Source organism: Necator americanus, chromosome X (assembly GCF_031761385.1).
Source record: "Necator americanus strain Aroian chromosome X, whole genome shotgun sequence".
Classification (NCBI taxonomy): domain Eukaryota; kingdom Metazoa; phylum Nematoda; class Chromadorea; order Rhabditida; family Ancylostomatidae; genus Necator; species Necator americanus.
Window position 1 is genome coordinate 1,135,348 of NC_087376.1, and position 22,006 is coordinate 1,157,353.

Consider the following 22,006-nt stretch of genomic DNA (forward strand, 5'->3'; position numbering starts at 1 on the left):
TCACGGATAGTGTCTTGTTCACGTGCCTTACGTACGTGTTCTTAGTGCCTTTTTCTTCTCGGTGTCTTCTTCCTCCGCATTATCTCTCCTTTTCGTGCAGTCTTCCAGAACTTGTCGCCATTCGGTGTGCTAGTTGGGGCTTATAAATTTGTATAAAAGGAACAGAAGTACCCAAATACACTGTTTGTTGTTTTTGAGGCGATTTACGGTGTCTCATCACATCTCTTCACAGTTGTCCCAAATCAGCTGTTGGATTCTCACATGCTTTGATTTCTGGTAGTCCTCACAACATTTCCTCAACCTCAATATTTCAGTCAATTCTAATCTGGTGTGTTTAGTTCTTTGCCCAATCCTTCCTCTTCGGTCCTAACACCTCTTCCTAAATTTTAAGATATTGTTAGTATGTGAATTATCACAGACAATTTGGTTTGTTTTTTTTTAACCTAGACTGTAAGTATGTGAATTTGCTAGTTTTCCGCTGTTGTTCACCTCACTCTGTCTATTTGCAACTTCTCCAGCCCATACACAGTCGTAATCACATGCAAGACCCCCTTTTGTGCTTCGGGCGAAGGATTTGAGGTTTACGGAGTTTTAAAATGACTTCAACCGTGATAATCAAAACTACAATTAGAACCAAGTGCAACGTCCCCAGTAGTCGGGGAGGCTGCCCACAGATGCGGATAATGGTTTCGTTCAGTACATTTTAGTAAAGGATCATCATAACTCACTCGGATTGACTGTTTCTCCGCTGTACCATTTAACCGTGCCAATCTCTTGTATGAAAAGTCATAGAAGCATCGAAAACCGCCATTTTACAACTACAGCCCACCTTAACCTGTACTTTTTGTCCATTTATCGTGCCATCGATGCATACTGACCTCCCTCGTTTAGATCCTCTGGTATTTACTCGAATGTGCTACTAAATCATGGTTGACAGCACTTCTACCGGTGTTACTTGTGTTGGTTCATAAAAATTATACAGTACTGTTTATTATTATTATTACTATTATTTAATCCCTGAGCTACCCTACAGAACACCGAAAAACTTTGCAACTGTCGTTAGAATTGCCTTTTGCACAGGAGGAATGACATTTTCGACGTCTTCCACCGATGGAATATCGATTTTCGGAATTTGGTCCAGAGTTGGGAACGTAAGTGGTGGAAGGATAGGCAGTGGAGTGGTAGATATAGGTAGAACAACTGAATGGATTATCACATTGAGTTATTGATATGATCACAGTGTCTCAACGTATACCTTGTTGAGGTTGTAGTTGTGGCTGCGAGTGTTGTTGAAATAGTCCAGCCAGAGGTTGGGGCTGTTGTAGAAGTACTGGCATTTGCTGGGGGGATGCCATCAGTGGATTAACTGATGGATTCAAAATGTTTCCGAGTGGCTGTGCACCCTGCTGGATGCGAATGAAATCTCGAAGGAACTCCTAAGCAAAAATATCTGGCAAACCTGAGGTGGTGCAGGAACCTGGTCATATTGAGGATATGTTTGTACAACAACTGCATGCATTGCAGGCGCTTGAGGATTTTGTACTACTGCATATTGTTGAGATTGCATGATGGGCTGATAACCGGCAGGTACAGAATCGATTGTTTGAAGCTGGTATCCATTAACGACTGAAAGAATCTAAGCAATTTCAAATAATCATTCTCAAAAGTATCGAGTACTATTGTGAAAAGATTTGAATATTTTGATGGAAATTGACACCACGGAAAGGAAAAAAAAGCAGAAACAAAAAAACAAACAAGGAAGATAACAATAAAACCTGTCTTCGTTATGAGATCAGGTTTAGTGAACTGGAACTGATCATTAGTTGACCAGATGGATCAATAGCCCGAATAGACACAGAAATGAGTATTCTGGTACTTCCATGTTTCGTTACATTTTCTAGAAAGTTCATGAGAAGAAAGAAAAATGCAGTTTTCAAGAGTACTATGTCAGGATGCCTTTTTTTAAAGCAGGGATTGCAGAAAATGTTGGATTCGCTTCAGAAGAGTATGGAGTCTAAGACTTAGTTTGGAATGCAACGTGCAAAGAATAGTTCAATCGATTGAACTGATCTGCTATTAGTTGTGCGATATGCACTAATCAATTATTTGATCTACACATGGCCACTCAGTATAACATGACCTACAACGGCAGTTTATATAATGGTGGATGCGAAACAAATTAGAACTACGTGGAACACTTTTATTCCCGATCTCGTTTCTATGGATTTTTTTTTTCATCCGAGTAAATTTTATTGATAACTAGTGAAATGCCAAAAACCTTCCACAAACCTAATCAAAGAACTTATGACGTTTAAAACCTTCGAGAAACTAGGAGTTCACTCTTTTTGTTGCATTTATGTGGACAATTGCTATCAATATCTTCGAAGAGACCCGTTTCCTTTCCGTCTTTTTTTTTAATCATGACTAGCGGACGGTACGACACCTTTGACCTAACTATTGAGAATTTATGGTCGATTTTTTTCCTGGAAAATAAAAGAATTTCTACCCACCATTTGTTCCTTGAGATAAAACATATCGTGGAGCCGGTGCCGGCGTTACTCCGTAATTAGGCTGTAGCTGTAGATCGTACGGTGAAGCAGCCTAAACAATTCCCTTAATTACACATTTCTAAACTCTAGGAACTCCTTGATCCACTGCTTCATAGCTCTCTCAGATTAAATTCTATGCAATATACCTTCAAAGATCACGAACTTTTCCTTCGAATGTTCGAGTACCTTTATTCATTCGAAGTATTGGAAATTCATACAAAGGAACAAGATCGGGTTCTAGGGAAAATTATAGAAGTCGGAGCTTACTTACAAATAATCCGAGAAAATTGTGCTCAGCCGTTTAGCTTGTCTAAATGGCGATGCCTAATTTGTATGGCTCAGAAAATTCCCTTGGTACAACTTTAAAACTACCAATACTACCTTGGAATTCATCTACAGAATACTTTAACATGTTACTGCCACTGTTTAGTGCCTACATATGTAATTTTATTGATGTTTCGCGGAATCATGTGCTTATTTTCGTGGTTGCTCCAAAGAATCCCCATAAAATCCGATACTCAACCATCCTGGAATGGATGTAATGCAAAATGGAAATGCTACATACGCTTTCATATCTCAGACAAAGCCAATGAGGAATCATTTATCATTTTTTTAAGGTATCGATCGTAAAATCGTCTAAAGCTATGCCTGAATCATATTATCCTGGCTCACATCCAGTATATTTCTTTTTACGAGGAAAAATAGGAAAGGATGAGGATGGAACCATCGACTTCTTCTTTTCATAATGCGACCTTCGTCTATGGTTACCTCGAAAAAAAAATAGCGGGAACCATTTATGGACATCCGATCTTCTTATCATACCTTGTAAAAGTATTTCACTTAACTCGGTGACTAGTAGTGTTATTTACATGATAGTAGATTACATGGAATAAAAGAAGACATACTTTTGGGGGTTGAGCGGCGTAGACAGGGCCCTGTACGGGAATTTGAGGTGCTGCAGGGTTGATGTCGATGGACCGCTGAAGTGTATTGAGCTAGACAATGAGAAAAAAAATACAGCTATAAAACCGTCTACAATATTTCACCATGTTAGCGGTTCGTGCTTCACCGTCGAGGTTTTGCATGACTGCATTCTGTGAGACTTGAGGATCTAAAAAAAACACCAGTTAGAATAACTATGACGCCGATAAAACGAAAACTATTCAGATGACCGTTAAATCGAAGTTTATTCGTAGATTAACTTCGAACTTGTTGAAATTTTACTGGTTTTGCAGGGAATTTACAGTTTTTAAGTTGCGACGAAATATTTCATGAAGGTGAAAAATGAATGAACTGAACAAAAAAAAAAAAAAAGAGAATCACGTACCAAGTGTATACTCGTCATCTTCATCCTTACATTCCATGCGTCGAACGGACACCGCATAAACAACGCTAAAACACTGAATATATCAATGTATTTTCTATAAATCTGCTACATGTTGAAATGTTTACACGGGAATTTTGAGGCACACAAACACCGCTGGTACCTCGCCCTGTCACAAAAGCGAGAGTTAAAGAGGTAAATGAAATAATAATGACAGATCAGCACCAGTCTTAGCTACAGCTTAAGCAAATCAATTCAAAGTTAAGTGAGACTCCCTTGGACGTGAGCCAAGAAGAGCTCGAAAAGCTTAAAATTACTACAAATGGGACATAACGGCTCAAGTAGCGCACCTGTGCTACCCACATTGTCCTTATGGCACCGTTTCAACCTCAAATATAGATGAGTCAAAGCGACATGAAGCACGGTGCAATTCGAAGCGGTGCGGTGGAGCGTAGCGGCTAGGATCGAGTGAGGACCCCTGCTACTACCGTTCAATGCTGCTGTTCGTGATGGTCCCACCTCGATTCGTACCGCTACGCACCACCGCGCCTGCTTGAACGCAACCACTTGCGCAACTGCACCATGTTTCATGTCGTTTTGATCTAACTGTAGAGTCGGGTTATGCTCCAGGAAACAAAAAAAAAGCAGTTCTAGAGACCTAGTAGGGATTCACACGAATGATCAATCAATAGCTCATTTTAATATGCTTCCTCGAAATAACTCTGGTAATCCCACAACATTCTTCCAACAAATGGCACATTCAACAAATCCCTATTTTAGGGGCCGCTGGGGCTATTCTTTGAGGCACAAGGGCAATTTCTGGGTTTTCACCCCGACAACAGTGAAAATAACCAGTGAGACGACGAACTTTCCCTGTTTCGTTGTCTCCGCCTTCACGTCGGCGATATAGTCGAAACCATTCAGATCACGTCCGTCCATAACCTCACCACCAATTACTAATTGACCCTAAAATTAGTAAATATTCACTAGAAATGAAAAGAAAAAGTTTTATGATTTACTCAAAAAGAACTGCTTACATTAGTCACCATTGCTATTCCTCTATCTTCAGAATCGAGTAGGGGCGCATACCAACAACACCGGACCTGAAGTCGTAATAATCTCTCAGGAATTAAAAAAAAAAATCTGATGCTCATATCCAATTAACCGTAGCAAAATTTCACCTGCATCCCTGTAGCTCCTTGAATAAGTCCTCTCGGTGCTATACCACCCAACCATTGTCCAGGTGCACATCCCTGTTCACTAAATTTCTCCTCACATTTCTAAATGTTTCCACTTTTTTTTCGTGGCGAGAATGATTCCTGCATAATATACTGACCGCCACACGTGGAGTCATATTCGGATTACGAAAAGGCGAACGAATTAATTGGTCGGATCGTCGAAGGTAACCATCCTCTTTGCCGTCGATCCTTAAAAGATGTCGATGTGACACATATTCGCCATGTTTTCAACTATATTTTACCTATAAAACTGAGCTGTTTCACCCGCTCTTGTCCCATTAGCGTTCCATCCGAAACATTTCGGCCGTGCACATCCTAACACTGGTAGACCACTGTGAAGAACCTGGAAGAGGGAAGATTAGGGTGATTATAAGTGAAAGATTCTGTTCCACTTGTACAATTCAGATATATCTAGGCTCTCAGCTCAAATTTGATTTTAGTGATGAGGTTAACGATTTATTGACTCTTGTCCGCAGTTATATTCTTCTGGATGTTCCGACACAATGTTGGGCATTCAAAAATTTGAATGGACATATTATAGAGTCTCTTTATAGGATTCCAAAACTTCATCTCAAATTATGAGTATTTAAAAAGTTTTAGTATGCCCATAAGTCAAGTTATATAACAAAATTGAAGTATTCTATGTTAGAAAAAAGGATGGTAGGAAAAAAGTGTCTGAGGAAAAAAAACGCGAGTTCCCCGAGGAATAAGTGAGGCGCAAACCTGGAATGTGAAAGGAATCGCTGCTTGTCCACAATATGAAGCCAAGGAGATTCGTATGAAGTTGAATGTGAGCAGACATAGAGTAATTTGTAACATCTGGAAATCATCAAGAAAAAGTGAAACAAGTGGAATTTTAAGACACTATCGGATATGATCTACGTGTTAAGAATCTGCGATCGATTTTGATAACTAAGGATGACTGGAGCGTGGATCAAATAAGAGGATCGAGGTACATGAAATAATACTCCTGAACTACGTATACGACAAAGAATAAAGTTTCCGAATGAAAACGCCTGACAGTTGAAGAGTTTGACGGATTGCGGTCGGGGCGTCCACCGATTGTGGATCGGAGTTTTCGGACAGTAGAAAGTGAATCCCACATCGAATAGAGGTCAGCACACGATATCACTGATATCCTTCGAACTTGGCCTAACAACGCACTTTCAATTTCAAAACTTTTTGGACGAGTCCACGAACGTCAGGATGTTCTCATCGCTGAGAAGGGGGTTGGCAACGTTTCCAGTGATCATGTACCATACTACATGGTAAAATACTAGATATCCTCGGGAAGAGGTAAAATTTCACTCACGCATGCTTCGATGAAGTATTGATCCAGTGAAGAATTCTATATAAGGTATCGGATGAAAGGAAAAGAAGTGTAGAAGAACTTTTTTTTTTCAAAAATTTCTGCGCTTTATTACCTTAACATATTTTCCTAAGTTTGAAGTGTCAATTATTTTTTCAAGACTAGATTTGTTAGACTGTAAAAAAGGGAATTTTTTTAAGCTTCACATGTTTGGATGTGTTTTTTTTTTGGAAGGATCCAGAGGTTCTGCTCAGTACGTGATGTCCATGCACATCAATTACGATAAACATCTCGGAATAATCCATACATATACATTCGTATACATGTGAACCACGTAAAAATAATTCACCATATGTCAGGTGAACTTCCCTTTCGATTTTCCTTTCCATTTTGATAAGTACAATCACTTGTACGGATAATAGCCTTTTTCTTTGATAGAACGCCCGTAGATCAGAGTCCACGAAGTCTCTAGTGCACATCCAACGTAAGTGCCCATTATACGAATTAATTTGTTATTATTTCATTATTTCTATTAGCTTATATTATTGTATTATTATATTATGCTACATTATATTAAATCATACTATATTATGTTATATTAAATCATGTTATATTATGTTATATTGTATTATATTGTATTATTTACTGCTTTATTTTCGGGTTAATGTAAAATCTAAGGGCTAATAGCAGCTAGTACAGTTAAATAATCGAGGAGACATAACAATTTAACATTATCAGCTCCTTATATCCAAAACTATACTGGTCCTCAATAGTGCCTCTTCCCTCCAAAAAAAAGAAGAAAACCTCTCATTTGCTCGAAATTGCTCATTTATGAGTTAATTTTGAAGAATTTCATGGTTGCCTGCGCATGTTGACGGGCAATGAATAGCTTGGAGATAAGCTCGTGGGAAATTCTATGGCAGAAAATCGTCAGAGGAAGCGTTGAACCAAAAGCTAAGAGTGAAAAACTGGGAAATATTATTTCTACTGTGCCATTGACATCTTTGTTTCTTTTGTTTTGTCACCTGCTTACCACTATACGAAGAATTCGTTAAATTTTTACAGTTAATGTCGTGATTTAAGCGTCAACGGCATCCAACCACAAAGAACATGTCCGAGAAATAGTTTTTATTTCTTGCCTCAGGGCTTGTGTAATACTGATGACGTGGGAAGGATTAAAGCGCTAAGACAATGAACCAGTCGTTGCATAGCTTACTTTCGGATATGCTCAACATATTCTCCTGAATTCGATATCTTTTCCTGAGTTCGCCATTCTGTAAACTGATCTCATAGCATCAGGGTTATTTTCCCACACATAAAGTGAAAAACTTTTTAAAAATTTTGGTACTTTTTGTCTACAATTTTTGCTAGGTTTTCCCCCCAAAGTTTAGATTTCTTTATGAGTCTCTATGACTAAAGTTTCTGTGTTTTTTTAAATTGTTTTTTACTCTGAAAATCTTCATTTTTTTATCACTTGAGCGTTGTCTTCGGCAACGTGTTACCAGTGAGGAAGTCACGCATTATTATCCACAAAAACTGTGTCATCCTTCCGGAAAAGTATGCTTTGAAATCTTTTTTCTTTCACAAACAAATAGTGAAGAAATTTCATTCATAGAAATTCTTTCATTATTTTTTAAAGTCAGAGTATCACGAAGCTGATGTAGTTGGTAAGCTAAAAAATATATAAATATAAAAATATAGACTTCTGGATGTAGATTATGAATACGGATTGAGCGTAGTCCCGCTCAAATGCCCCTAATCGTCCTGGTTTCCTAACTATGTCAGTATCGTGATATGCTGTATTTAGGATGAATTTAATTATCCCTAATTTATTTACTCTCATAGTCAAAAACAGAAACAGAACAGCGCGACCACCGAAGTCTCAACAAACGATCCTTATGAATAGACGACATTATCTCGGATCGTATGATGGGGTCTAGGATTTACACTATCCCGTCGGCTAGAATCTGGAACTTCTTGCAGAAGTTCTAAGCCAGTTTCGACAACAAGCTACAGGATTACGAAATGATGAAAAACAACAACAATTACATTTTCATCTAGGTCAATTGGATATTAGGTATTCGTATGAGTTAAAAGAAATACTGTATAGAACTATCGATATCCGACGAATTGTTGTGCGTATGTTGATATAAAGCTATTTATCTTTTCTTTCTATTGAGGAGAAAAAAAAATGTCGTCGAAGGTCGTCGGCTTCGTATCACACGCTCCCAAATCTTCGAATTCGGATCACTAGTTCTCAATGTTATGTTCGTTGAAGTAAATGGGTAATTTCTGAGAAATCCGAGAGTTCGTGTTTTTTTTAACGAAGGAATCTAATGGGAAAGTCATTATTAGTTTTCATTTCCGATTTCCGCTAAATCTTTTCATTGATTAGTGTCAGTTATAATAGTAGCAAACTGATGAGGACGAAATCAGCCCAGTAGAATTATATCAATCCTGTACTTATCCATAAACACACGAAAAATGCAAATCAATCCCTTGCTTTTTTTTTTCGTCAAAAGCACTTCATTACATTTTTTTCATCTTCAATCCCTAAGTTTGAGATAAGAAAAAACCATTATTCTCAGGAATGTGAAATGAATATAGCCATATAAAAGTCGTGATAATTTGTCTAGTCTTGTCAAAATCTTGCACTATGATTCTTTTTCGTTATATTTCATGTTGAAACGTCTATTTAGGAAGAGTTCGAGCCATTTGCGGATTAGCAACAAAAGTAATATACCTCGAACGTTTGCATGGAAATGTTTTTCAACAGCGAACTGTTTAACGACTGGAACGGCCGCACGTTTCGAAGAACTTTGCCTTTGAAACTTCCAACAATTAAACGAATGAAGGAAGTTTCTAATGAATTGAACACAAAACACAAAAAAAAAACCGCATAAATTTTAAAAACGGAACCTTTTGTGGTGGAGAGCGAACCAACTCGTGGAGCAATGGAACGGAACGAAGTATTTTCGGTAGATGAAGTATGAGAAAAGTAGAATTCGTTCACACTGAAAAGATGAACTCTATTATCGCAGAAATGAACAGAATTCCACATTTTTTCTTTAATTTTCTTAGCCTCTTCCATTTCGAGCACTAACATGGCCGCTGGAGTCGTTAAGATCCTGGCTGGACCTGTTCTCATGGTGGGTTTTCTCTTCGTCCTCTCATCTCTCATCATGTTTCTCATTATCACCATGGCGTTAGAGTAACCATTGCAAATATGCGCATTTGGTTGCGAAATATCCTAATTACGTGCGCCCTGGATTTTAGTGCGCAAGTCCCGGAGGGCGACGACGACACTCCGCCCCGCCTCTCCCGTCATCCCACCCCCGTCTTATTTACTAACAACATTCCCGAACTTGTCGCTACCAGTTTCGGCTTACTCAATTTTCGTATCCCTTCGCGCCTCCGAACTCGTTAACCTTATCGATGGCAAATCCTAGATGTCGTTTTGTGGAACAAAATGTAAAGAGTTCCTTGGTTTTTGTTCATTGAAGCATTTCCCGTTACAATTTATTTTCTTTGTGGACTTTTTCCTCTCATTCACACTTATATTACCGCCAAAAAATAGCAACAAGTTTTCAGATTTTTTGTCCACGTTTTTTTTTTGACCGTTTTGTAATTATGAGAAATTGAGCGGATGTGAGCGGAAACCAAGGGCGTTTTGCCCCTTCTCAATCATTTTGTGTACATTCTTGTTAGTGTAATCCTGTGCTACATTAGTAAACGTGTAATATTGATCCAAGTCATGTACATGATTCACGTGCTAAAATTGTCGTTCCTTTAATCGTTGACTCACACATCTCGATGCTTTCATGATGTTAAACTCACCGTTTTTTTTCATGATATGCACTTATCTTCGCGATATGTCCCATCGATTAAAATTAGTGATTTTTTCCCCAAATGACGGGATCCTGATTAATATTTAATTGTTGGAGCTCGTCCTATGTTGTGATATTACTTTTCCTCTACATTTTTTTACTTTTATTACTTTTCCTTTATATTTTTTTAACTGCCAAGATCACATTTTCATCTGATTTCGCCAGTAGGATCAGCCACGTGATGTTTTTTTACTTTCTCAAAAATACATACTTTATACTTTCCATGTCACGGTTTTTATTGAAGATTGAAAGTCATTCAGGAGTATTCTCAGCTACATCCGTGATCTACTGCATTTTTTTTTAAAGTTGGTGTCTCTGGATTAGTCAACATTACAGGCAGTTCTTACAGGCAGTTCTCAAAAAAGGATGGAAATTCCGACTGTGATTGCCTTCATCAAAAATTTCCCTATCTAGTCATATATCGACCCATCTATACTTCAGAAGTTTTAGTTTTTTTTGCCTCGTTTTAATTGAGGTTTCCCTATTCATTTTCTCATTTAAATTCCTATTTCACTGAATTCGCTCGCTTTATCTCCTGTATCGTTTCTTATTGAATTTAGAGTTAGAATTTATTGGGAAGAAACAAATACGCCTCTGGCTCTTACAACGAATTGTTTTCTTTTCCAGACATGTTCTTCATGGGATCTCTCACTGTTTTTTTATGTTTTTTCCTGTGGCAAAAAAGGATCGTAAAATCATTGCTACATCATAGAATTTCTACCGTAAAGCATGGGAAAACTTTTATTCAAAACATATGTGTATAATTTTAAAATCTAGTCTTTTAATTCCTCACTTTCTGGATCTTGTTCGTGAGGATTTCCGGCAATCTCTCCACTAAAAGGTGTTCACCAATCTCATCGAAAAATCAGAACATCGGAAGGTTCTGCGTACATTACTTTTAGCAACTGGATATGTAACTCAAATACATCCACAAAAAGCGGACCTGATTTTGAGGGGACATAAGTGATTTTGTCGGACGTGGTACGGCGGAGATTTTGTGTCCTCATTGGTGGGGATTGATCCTTCTGACTATTACTGACCTCTACCTTATTCTAGATTTCTTGATTTTATTTATTCATTTTTTAGAATTGCTAAGGTAGTACGAACGCCGCCCTTAACTATGTTTCAACTCGTTTCCCTCTGTAGATTTGTTTTTTAAGGATAATTTCTTCGTTGCATTACTAGAAGTTGTTCATTTTTCTCGACACTTTAGTATGAAAAAAAAGAATGTCCTTTAATAATACCACCGTTAAGAAATTGTTGTAAAAAGTAGTCATAGTGCAAGTAGGTGGACTGCATCTCTCGAGTCAACGTTAATCCAATGGCGAAAATACTCTCATTCCGTCGTGTATACCTACGCCTGAATGCACCTCACCTCAATCCCTACAAAACATGCATCTCGTGCGATTACACTACGCTTATTCTTTACTCTGCTATGAGTTAGGAGAGAAAAAAAAAAGAGAGAAGAAGGAAAAAGAGAAAACATCATCTTTCACCTAGCATTTGACCACTCACTGGAGTTGAATTGCAATTCCAATTTTAATCGGATCGGAGCTTCATTATGAATCGCTATCCACCGCTATTTACTATTTATGTATTGCTCTAATTTTTTTTGGAATCACCTTACATACATGATTCCTGTACATGTTTTAAAGTGTTCTATCCTGCAATTTCCACTTGATGAGAATATTAATAGTTATGAAATTCATCAAACTCGTTTGAAATTCCCGTTTGACACGACGTTTTCCTATTGTCAGCGATTCGCCACCTTTTTCCTTATAGAAAATCTTATAATCAAGAATGCTTCTCTTTCAGACTTGCTTTGAAGGAGGCATCTCATAAAATGGGAATTGTTTGTAGTCGTTTTCGACGAGGACTGCGAAATTTTTGCGAAAAAAAGGCGAAGAAATTAATCATTGTTACTTACGAGATTGTTGGCGATCTCCAACTCTTCTATTTATATCTTATTTGAAATAGTTAAGCGATTTTATGGTGATCCGTTGGAACTACAAGGATTTGAGCTTCCGAAGATTTATTGGAAAAACCTCTTATGACACACGTAAATGACAAATATTGTTAGAGAAACTTGCTATTTTATCAGAATTGCTCTAATTGTTAATATAATAATAATAATAATAATAATAATAATAATAATAATAATGATGATAATAATAATAATAATAATAATAATAATAATAGTAATAATAATAATAATAATAATAATAATAATAATAATAATAATAATAATAATAATAATAATAACAATATAACTATAATGAAATGTTATATATAATAATAACATAACTCGTAATAATAATGTTAATATAATAATAATATAACTTTCATGAATTTTTAGTAGATAGCTTCAATATCATTGCATCTAAAAATGTTTATGGTAGAGTAGTAGTAAGCAAATATTACTAGCAAGTAATAAAAGTAATAAATAAGTAATAAAAGCAAAAATATTATGTATATTACTAATATACATAATATTTATGCTTTTTTCTCCTTCTTTCTCGTTAAGGATGTTAACTGCGAAAGATTTCTTGGTCCAGACTGATGTTTGAAATATTCCCTTAAGGATACCTCGTAATCTTCCACCTCATTTGGCACCGAGTCCAACTGAACTCTGTATAATCATAGCATTCGTATAAGAAGGACTAATATTAATGAAAATCTAACATAAATTGCGTTTTATAATCCGAATCCGAATTCGAAGTCAATCATGCGTTCTCATTTTCAATCCTCATGATTTCTACCGGATTTTCCGGAGTTCTTAGTTTCACCCTACGCCTCTTTACTTCGTCACGACTGTGCTGCATTCCGTAGTTAGTTTTTTCATGTTAGTTCTGTTAATCAGACTTTCTCACTTACTCCTCCAGCGCTCGTGCATCTTTTTCATTTCCATTCGTCTTCTTATGACAGACTATCTTGGTCTATCTCCACTGTGCAAATATTTGTGGAAGAGTTCTCAAAGCTTCACATACTGAAATTATCTAGTTCAGAATGCAACACTTACAAGAACCTCAAGAAAAAGAAAAAGTGGAGAAAAAGATCCTCAACATTGAGGAGATGGCTGGAAATTATAGAAGCAAACACTAAACTAGAAACATCTCAGGAATATAGCTGCAATCATTAGGTGGATGCTAAACGTTGACTGAAAAGTTTTTCAGAATAACATTTCGTCTCTCTGGACTTGGAAACAAACAAGAAGTTTTGTACTTGGTTCAAATGAATTACTAAACTTAGAAATATACTGGCAATAGAATCCATTTGATAAATGAACACCATTCCTGGAAAACCCACCGGGCAGTCCCTTCTAAAATATCGATCCAACGTCTTATTATCGCTAAAGATCTCAGTCAGATACGAGCGAAGCAGACCCCGACGTTTTTCCACCGACCACCTTGTTATGCACGGGTTTTGGCCAACAGCAGGTCTGTCACTTTATGGATGAGTCAAAGTTTGAGAACTCATCATTCATTGTCTCATCAAATACGCTTGCTTCCGCTAGAATGCAAATCCATACGCATACGGCGCATGGATTACGTTCTATGGAAAATCGCATCAACATTGATGTTGTTGACAATTTATCGATGTTACGTCGTAGTGCTAAAAACTTCGTTTCATGGATGTCATCGCACTCTGCCAACTTTTTTTGTATCGAACATATTAAGAGTTTCTAACAAACTTTGCTTTATCAAATTCCCCAATGATTTCTATGCGAATTCTTATTGGAATAAAACAACAAAAATTTTTTTTTAGTTGTTAGAGCTTTTTTCCAGATATCATTCAAAAGGCATGCATTTTTTTTTATGTGCAACAGCTCACTACATTCTTACCCATGTCGTGTACATTTTCTCAATTTTTTCCTCGCTATTATTTTTTCGGGTATTCTGTGCTCATTTTGTGCTATTCAAAACGTTCATCATTTTCAGGTATGGATTTCGATTCGAAATATACCCGAGGCCCGTTCATTGAAAGCGGTTCCTTCGGGGAAGTAAGTCGTGTCAGTCGAAAAAGCGATGGAGTTGAGGTATTCGTGTAACCAGTTTTCCACTACGTTTTTCTTTTTTCCACCTTTCCGTTTTTAAGTCTTTTCGTGCTGCACTTTTGGACATTCCGTCAGCGACAATTCGCAAATGCTAAGTCGCGTAACATTGTTTACATACGGGGTTTACGTAGCCATTCTTGCGAGAACGTTGAGGCTATTAGTGGATTTCTCTTAATGTCTATTTATGAGAAAACGAGATGAACGCTTGGCTGCTTTCCTTAGTCATTTTATTTCCTACCGCTCTTTAGATGGCCTTGAAAACGATATACAAATCCAGACTACCTCATTATGCATGTACAGCTCAAGGAGAATATCCGTTCGAAGTAGAGCTTCTAAGAAATCTCAACCATCCTCACATTATCAAGGTTTGATTGGAGTTATTTAATTTTTTTCGGGAGGGGAGAGGGGGAGGGGTTGAAAGGAAAAAATCTCTTTTTTTTTAGTTTATGGATTCGTTTGAGGATGCGAAATCATTTCTACTTGTTATGGAATTAGTAACAAATTCAATTGACCTCTATGATTTCACCATGAAACGAGTTGAAACCTCTGAGGATGTGCTTGCCTATCTTTTTGCTCAGGTACGTTTTATTTTTCATAAGTACATTTTCTAGAAATAAGGCAAGGATTCACCGATAATTTTAAGGACTGGATATATAATTTGTGAGTTCAAATAGGATACTCTTGCACTTTCTTAGCCATTTTCGAAATTGTACTGAGTTCATCGTTCGTTTTCTATGGCTATGAAGTATTTTAGTAGTGCATTAGTAGATTAAGAGAAAATTTCCAGACGAAAATCCCAGGCTGATCAATCCCCTCTACACTACATATTACGGCTCCTTCTCACTACGACTACAAATTCATTTTAGGTATCTGATGCATTACTTTTTTTGCACTGTCATGATATTGCTCATCTCGATATAAAACTAGAAAATGTCGTTATGGATGAGAATCTCAACTGTAAGTTTTTTTTTTAATATTTTACTATCCTTACTTATATATTCGTTTCGCTTTAGATGATTTCATGTGTGGGGTTTATTTGCGATTTCGAAGGGGTAAACTAAAATCTGCTAAAAACGACCAAACTTGTGAATTTCATGACATGGCCAACGCTGTTGGTACCTCAGTGGAAGACCGCTTAATTTCTACTTTTGTTGACGTGACCCTAGTGGTGTTTACGAATGTATATCCAATTCCCTTACGAACTTTGTCTGCGCAAAACAAAATTAAATTCGAATTAGTGCGACATTTCTAGAGGAAACAAAGGGAAACATGAAGTTTTATCGTTCTCAGGAACAAAATACCCCGTCCCTCTTACTAGGTCCTGTAGATTATTTTTGCATAGCCATTTATAAGTTTGTTGTCAGGGCATCAGGCATCCTTCTGTATAGCCGGGTCAAAATAAATTGACTTACTGTACTAATCGCTACAAGTGTTAGACTTCCAGCGCAACGGCGACGGTTTCGCGAAGGTACCATTGCGCAATGAAACGCAGCCGTTTGTGCTTCATCGCACCACAGTTGAAGTGATTTCGACTCGGCTATGTTTGCTATTCAGAAGTGCACGACATCGCTGACTTCATTCGTTATCCTATTTACGTTCACTTTCTCATTAACTACTCATTAACTACAGTGCTCACGAGAAAAAAAAAAGTGTTTTTCTATCGCATCACTTTGTACTCATAACCAAACCGTAGAGGGAATCGAGTCAAAACATGCTGTTACTCATTTGAAGGCAGCATACCACGAATCTGACGTAGTGATGGAAGTTTTTCAGTCGTAACGCTCCATTGCAACGCGTCACCTTCGTACACGCGCCGCAACCAGCTGCGCAGCGGTCGAAAGCCAGTGGGTCCCCCTGGACTGCCTATTCAAGTGAAATCAATGAATATATTGCTGAGGGGACCAGAACGTACGCAACGAACGTAGCCATAGTTCTTACGAGGAGCGTTCTAACGTTCCTCGTAAGAACTATGGCTTTTTTTTTTAGAACGATTAAGGAGGGGTGAACCCCTGATCCTGCAATCTACAACCACATCTCTAGCTTTCCCCGCGGATTCTCCCTCCACGTCAGATTCCTGGTATCCTTTGGCACTTTCAAACACTAGTTCACTTCCACCAACCTTATCCATCTGCGTCCTTTTGAATCCCACAGATCCAAGGTTGGCTGTAAACTTCGCGGTTAGCGGATTTTTGGAATGGAGATGTTGGAGACGGTAACCATTACTGTGGTGTCTTTCTTCTATCCATTTTCCGATTCATTTTCAAATTTCCTGTAATAGTACTTTTTGCAATTTTGTTAATAAGCGTTCCTCTGTAACCACTCTAACGTCCATAAAATATTCCCTATTCCAAATACTAGGTCGTTTTCTGTTCTGCTCGACGGGTGAAGCACGGTGAATTTCTTTTCATGGAAATTTTAAAAATGACGCAAAAAAAAGCTGTAGTATGATGGGAAATTGAGTGCGAAACACGAAAATAGGCGGTAGTTATCAGCTCATAGGAATTGATTTGCAATTATCGATCGCCTATGATCTCATCGTCCAAATCCAGTTCTTCGCCTCCAATTTTGCACAAAAATTTGAAAATAGAAATGAGGTAAATGAATAAATTCTTCTTGGTCGCGCAATCTGCACTAATCCATTGGTATTCTCAGCATTCATAGTTCTCTTGCTATGAGTATAGTAGATAAAATCGATTTTTTCCTTTGAGCGTCAGCATTGATTTTGAACAACAGCAGAAGCGGTTAAATATACTTTTTCAGGTAAATTGGTCGATTTCGGAAGTGCAGCGGCTTGTAGAAACGGTGAAATGTTCTACCATCCTCGATGTTCACAGCCTGCATGTAGTCCAGAAATTTGGAGTGGACGCAGGTGAGCTGATATTTCACCCATTCGAATGATAAAAGTTACTTCCCGGCACTGATTCCAGTTTTTATGGAAAAGATGCGGATTGCTGGGCGTTAGGCGTACTTTTGTACAGATTATGCTATCGAGAGACTCCGTTTATATCCTGCAGTGAAGCTCTCAGCCTTGACTACGTTTTACCGGATGACGTTTCACCAGGTGATACTACTTTTGATTACTTAAAAAAAATCCGAAATAAAATTTTTCAATGTAGAATTGGACGATCTTTTTTCTCGTGTTTTCCACGAGACTGTAATATGTCGAGCCGAAGCTTGGGAAGTTCGACATCATCCATGGACACTGTCAGGGAACAGAAAAGGCTATAACCTCAGCGATCTCATTGTGAAAGGTATTGAAATGTTAGTTACTTAGAAGAAAACGAACTCAGCTCACCCATTTTTTCCAGAAATCGCTCATAATTCTGCTGCATCTGAGGACAGTGCTGAGGATGGCGGTTACTTATCTGAAAAGTAATTTTTCTTAACCAAAAAAACTATGGGTACTGCAATGCGGGTTGTAAGATTTCTAACGATTTGAATAAAGTTCAATATTTTCGAGTTCTAATGAGGAAAAATGACTTGAAGAAAAGGGAAGAAACGAAACCAACAGATGTCTATATGTCTTTTGTGAGTAATTTCGTACAAAAAAAAAAGATTATTCCGTGAACCGTTGGAAATACAACTGTCACTGTTTTAAACAGCTTAGAAAGGAGTGTAATAAAACAAACTAAAGAATTTCTGGAGAAATATTGGGACATATTAAGCAGTAGATTCAATCCAGGAATCATTCGCTAGACTACCTCCAATTTCGTTGAGATTTTACGTAAACAACCGGGGAACAAGCCTCAATGAGCTATCGCTCTTCCACTTGAATAAGAAATACTTGTCACTACCAAAATGAGGCTTGAAGGCTAATTTACCTATCATGCGTAAGGTTGCCGTACCTTTGCTATCCTGGCCATTGAGTACGGTCTCGAGATTAGTACAGGCCACGATATCTAGCAATTCAGGAAAACTTAATGGGCCGTTTCGTGGGGGTACAGTCTCTTCCAGAATTTCTGTTCCGATGATCTTCGCATTACGACCGTCTCACACGCGGGAACGATGCAGACGATCGATATCGCACTTGCCTAATTCTCGCTGTCAATAAATGGACATAGTCACTTAGTGTTGCAACACGGCAGCTAATGGAACAAAAATCCTGGAGAAAACTGCACTTCCTCATTTCATGTTGCCCCTTAAACGGATTTATATACATCCCGTAAAAAAGACTAAAACAATTCTAAAACCCTATGTGAAGGAACACATCAATTGGTGGATATTTTCATCATAACAGTGGAGAGAATATAAATAGAAGCAAAAGCGAAAATCAAAATATGCACACTTTCTAGAAGAACTGATTAGAAACACTGTCAAAATTTCACCACAGTATCTCCAAAGTAGTATAGTTTTGGAAACAAGGTGAAGGTTAGATTAATTTTTAGAAAGTGAAAGGAGTTACGGAAGGAAATAAATATATTTGGGAAGCTTTACTTTTATAAGTCAATTATTATACAAGAAAAAACTTCAAAATGGAAATATCAACTGGGCAAAACTTGTACATGGTCTTTTCTCACTCATATCGGAAGAACTCGATCACTAGAGGTATACCTTGAGGAATGTATAGGTTGACAAAGTACCAAAAATGCTTACGTGGTGTTATATGGGATTTAGAAAAATAGTGACCACAACACGAAGCTTCCCATGGTGATGTATTCATTTTTTCTTGACAACAGTCCCCGAGAATTCTGCTGATAAGGAAGTTCTGGATTGAGAACATGAAAAAAAGGAAAATTCAGTACTGGTAGGGCATTGAAGAAATTTGGCGAACACAAAAACGACGATAGGCACGTTGATTGTATAGGAGATCAAAAACGACGAGAAAAATGTCGGTATCGATTCATTTCCGCAAAATCGGATTGATCAACACTGGTCACTTTTTTCTTTTTCTTGCTTTTTTGCGTTGAAAATTTGTTTTCATCTGCTCAGTGATATCAACTTTGCTAAACTTCCCCTTCTTTATTTCAAATTTTCAAACAAAACATTTTTTTTCCAATTCCTTTTTTTTCTGGCTGAGTGCTCTTGTTTGTCTCTTCGTTCTGTGAAAGAGAATTCTGAAATATTGCTGCCATTGAGGGTAGGCTATTTCTATTCATCTTCTCACAACTAAAATCTTCAAATAATCATTGAAATTTTAAATTTCGTCCTGGGAATGCATAAGCGGATTCGTGACGTCATTTTTTGCCCTGCTATACAAGACGATTTTTTTCGTGCAATGGGCTGTGTGTGTGCGCACTCGTCGTTCGTCACTCATTGTACGTTCTAGTTCGATACCGTATTTATTTATTTATTTGCACCTATTTTTACAAGTATTTCCTCCACCTGGTGATGTAGGCCGCACTGACTAAATTCACTACCTTGGCTGGGAACTCCTCCGAACCTCGCTCATATTTCTTGTGACGAGCAGGGGGAGGATATTATCACCTCTTGAGATCACATGTCCTATTTGACTCAATTTAACTCTTTATGTTCTTAGCCAGTAGCCGAACACCTCTTTAGTGGTTCCAGCGTTTTCTTCCAGCGTTTTTGAAGAAGCTCTGACTTTAAAGGAAGAGATTCCAATAGTCATAGGACACTTGTTACAAATATGGTAATGAGTAGTAGAGTAACTAGTTGATTTCAAGGATTGCTTCCATATTATATTAATCAGGAATCAAAGAATGTGGAATCCGCAAAGTTGGCATGTTTTTCTTTCTTCCTTTTGGAGTAATTGTACATTAAAGAAGTTACAGTAACATTAGTGTGAAGGTAGATTTCATGACATCCACAGTCCCAGTGTTTTGCTTAGATCTACTGCTGGTACTTTCTGTTTCGTACTCATTATCGATCTGCTGTGTACAATGGATTCGTGTCCCTAATTTTCCTTATCAGAATTCTTCAAGATTGTTATCAAAACGAAGGAAATCTTCAGTTTACACAGTACAAACATAATTGAACTTTATTTGATGTGTCCCATAACATAAAAATCTTCGAGCAACATAATTGTTTCAAGCGTTCCACGGCCCAAGAATGGAATTACTAGCGTGTCTTTATAGAAGAAAAACAAAGCGAACTAGATTCACGTGTTCTTTCGTTGATAAACAAAAGTAAATAACTGACTTAGTGACGTCACACAATGAGGGGATAATCAGCTGATAATCATTTTGTGCGATATGGCGGTGGTGGACGAAATAGGTCGTCATATGCAGGTGGTTTTGTTTGCTGTTGTTGTTTCGTTCCACTTTTTGGAGCCGCTTCAGCCGCTCCAATTTTCTTCTTCTCTCCGATTTCATCGATAGAATTTTCCATCTCAGCGAAGTTCACTCCTTTAGAAAAATGTGCTCAGTTTATGAGGTAACCTTGAAACCCAAGAACAAAAAAAAACGTTCGTATCACTTACTGCAAACATGGCGTCTGCCGAGGTGCTTCTTAAAATTCATTTTAGATCTGAAACACGTTTCATTTCATGTCTACATTTAATGCATCTGGTAGAGGAATCAAGGATTTCACTGACCTCTTCTCCAGGAGTTCCTTGAGTGCAATGACAGGCACGGTCATGGCGAGAGCTGCTCCAGCCACAAGCACAGCAGGTGCTGCTAGTGACGTCATTGTGTGACGTCACTTATGTGATGCTAACAACGTGAAGGACTATAGGGGCCTGTGAAGGCGAATCCTGTAAACGTTGTGCCCTTTTCAGGAAAAATAAGAAAATCTCATAAAACTGCTCGTGAAAATATTGAAGGAAATCCAAGCTTAGGAATTAAGTAAAAACCCAAATGTATATATTAAAATCTTTCATTTTAAACGTCTTCCTTTTCTTTACATGTTTGCTGTAATGTCATTTTTTATTGCGAAGATTCTCCTTACGAATCTATTAATCTTCGTTGTGAACTAATCCATTTTCTCAACGAAAACCCACAAAACGGACTAAATTTCTTAACGACAGCGCAGGGGACGAGCAATTCTAGCGAAAAATCCCTACGATTTTCCCATCAGAAGAATATATATTTGTAACTTCGGATACAGAGCAGATCTATAAAACCATTTCAGGACCAATGAGTAGCTATTTACAAATTAAATAAACTAAATAACCATCTGAGAGAAACTAACTTAAATGAAAGTGTTACACGCTTTTGGACAAATCCGTCTCAATTGATTGGAGCGGAAAAAAAAGAGAAATATCAAACAATAATATCACCTATAATAAACCTACCTATCCAAATTCGTCGAGGTTAGAGGGGAAGAAGCGGAAGAAGATTAGCGGAGCCAAGATGGTAGACTGAGAAGGCACAAGACCTGCGAAAAAAAAAAACATCCGATAAAAAATTAGAAGCACGAATTGAGAAATGACAAAGAATCTGAAGAAATCATTCATCATTTTAATGATAGAAAAAAAAGCGAATAGACGACAACAATTGTGAAATAAATTCGTACCAATAAGTGTTAGAAGATGTGCGTACTGACGAAGTGAGTTTGTATGGATGACGGTACCATACATGGATAGTTCTCTTTTATACAACGCAAATTATATGCAAATTTTGGTACGTGTAGACACGGAAATAATCGGTTGACGTTGTTCAACTGATCAGAAAATCGAACACTTTACGAGAGTATGGACGTGGATTCGTGAATAATTCTATATAAACAAAATAAACGCAGACGATAA

General features: G+C 37.6%; 3 protein-coding genes across 4 annotated transcripts; 1 reads left to right on the forward strand and 2 right to left on the reverse strand.

Annotated features, from left to right (window-relative positions):
* Positions 1-1,027: 1,027 nt before the first annotated feature.
* Positions 1,028-5,930, reverse strand: RB195_021152 (uncharacterized protein; the record flags this gene model as incomplete). 2 transcript variants are annotated; one of them, XM_064207750.1, is made up of 13 exons in its annotated part: positions 1,028-1,200; positions 1,256-1,403; positions 1,460-1,626; positions 2,511-2,601; positions 3,455-3,529; positions 3,596-3,660; positions 3,877-3,941; positions 4,742-4,839; positions 4,911-4,976; positions 5,055-5,153; positions 5,210-5,300; positions 5,354-5,454; positions 5,835-5,930. In XM_064207750.1, 13 exons carry the CDS (start codon positions 5,928-5,930, stop codon positions 1,028-1,030), a joined length of 1,335 nt encoding a protein of 444 aa, XP_064063630.1. The 2 variants fall into 2 exon arrangements, with proteins under 2 accessions (XP_064063630.1, XP_064063631.1); XM_064207749.1 differs by having other exon boundaries at positions 1,256-1,406.
* An 8,317-nt stretch (positions 5,931-14,247) lies between these two features.
* RB195_021153 (uncharacterized protein) lies at positions 14,248-17,737 on the forward strand (the record flags this gene model as incomplete). The annotated part of the gene is made up of 8 exons (XM_064207751.1): positions 14,248-14,343; positions 14,610-14,726; positions 14,805-14,939; positions 15,228-15,318; positions 17,122-17,230; positions 17,289-17,422; positions 17,478-17,612; positions 17,670-17,737. The coding sequence occupies 8 exons, from the start codon at positions 14,248-14,250 to the stop codon at positions 17,735-17,737; spliced, it is 885 nt and encodes a 294-aa protein (XP_064063632.1).
* A 2,762-nt stretch (positions 17,738-20,499) lies between these two features.
* RB195_021154 (uncharacterized protein) lies at positions 20,500-20,949 on the reverse strand (the record flags this gene model as incomplete). The annotated part of the gene is made up of 3 exons (XM_013437661.2): positions 20,500-20,666; positions 20,741-20,787; positions 20,855-20,949. The coding sequence occupies 3 exons, from the start codon at positions 20,947-20,949 to the stop codon at positions 20,500-20,502; spliced, it is 309 nt and encodes a 102-aa protein (XP_013293115.2).
* Between the last annotated feature and the right edge of the window lie 1,057 nt (positions 20,950-22,006).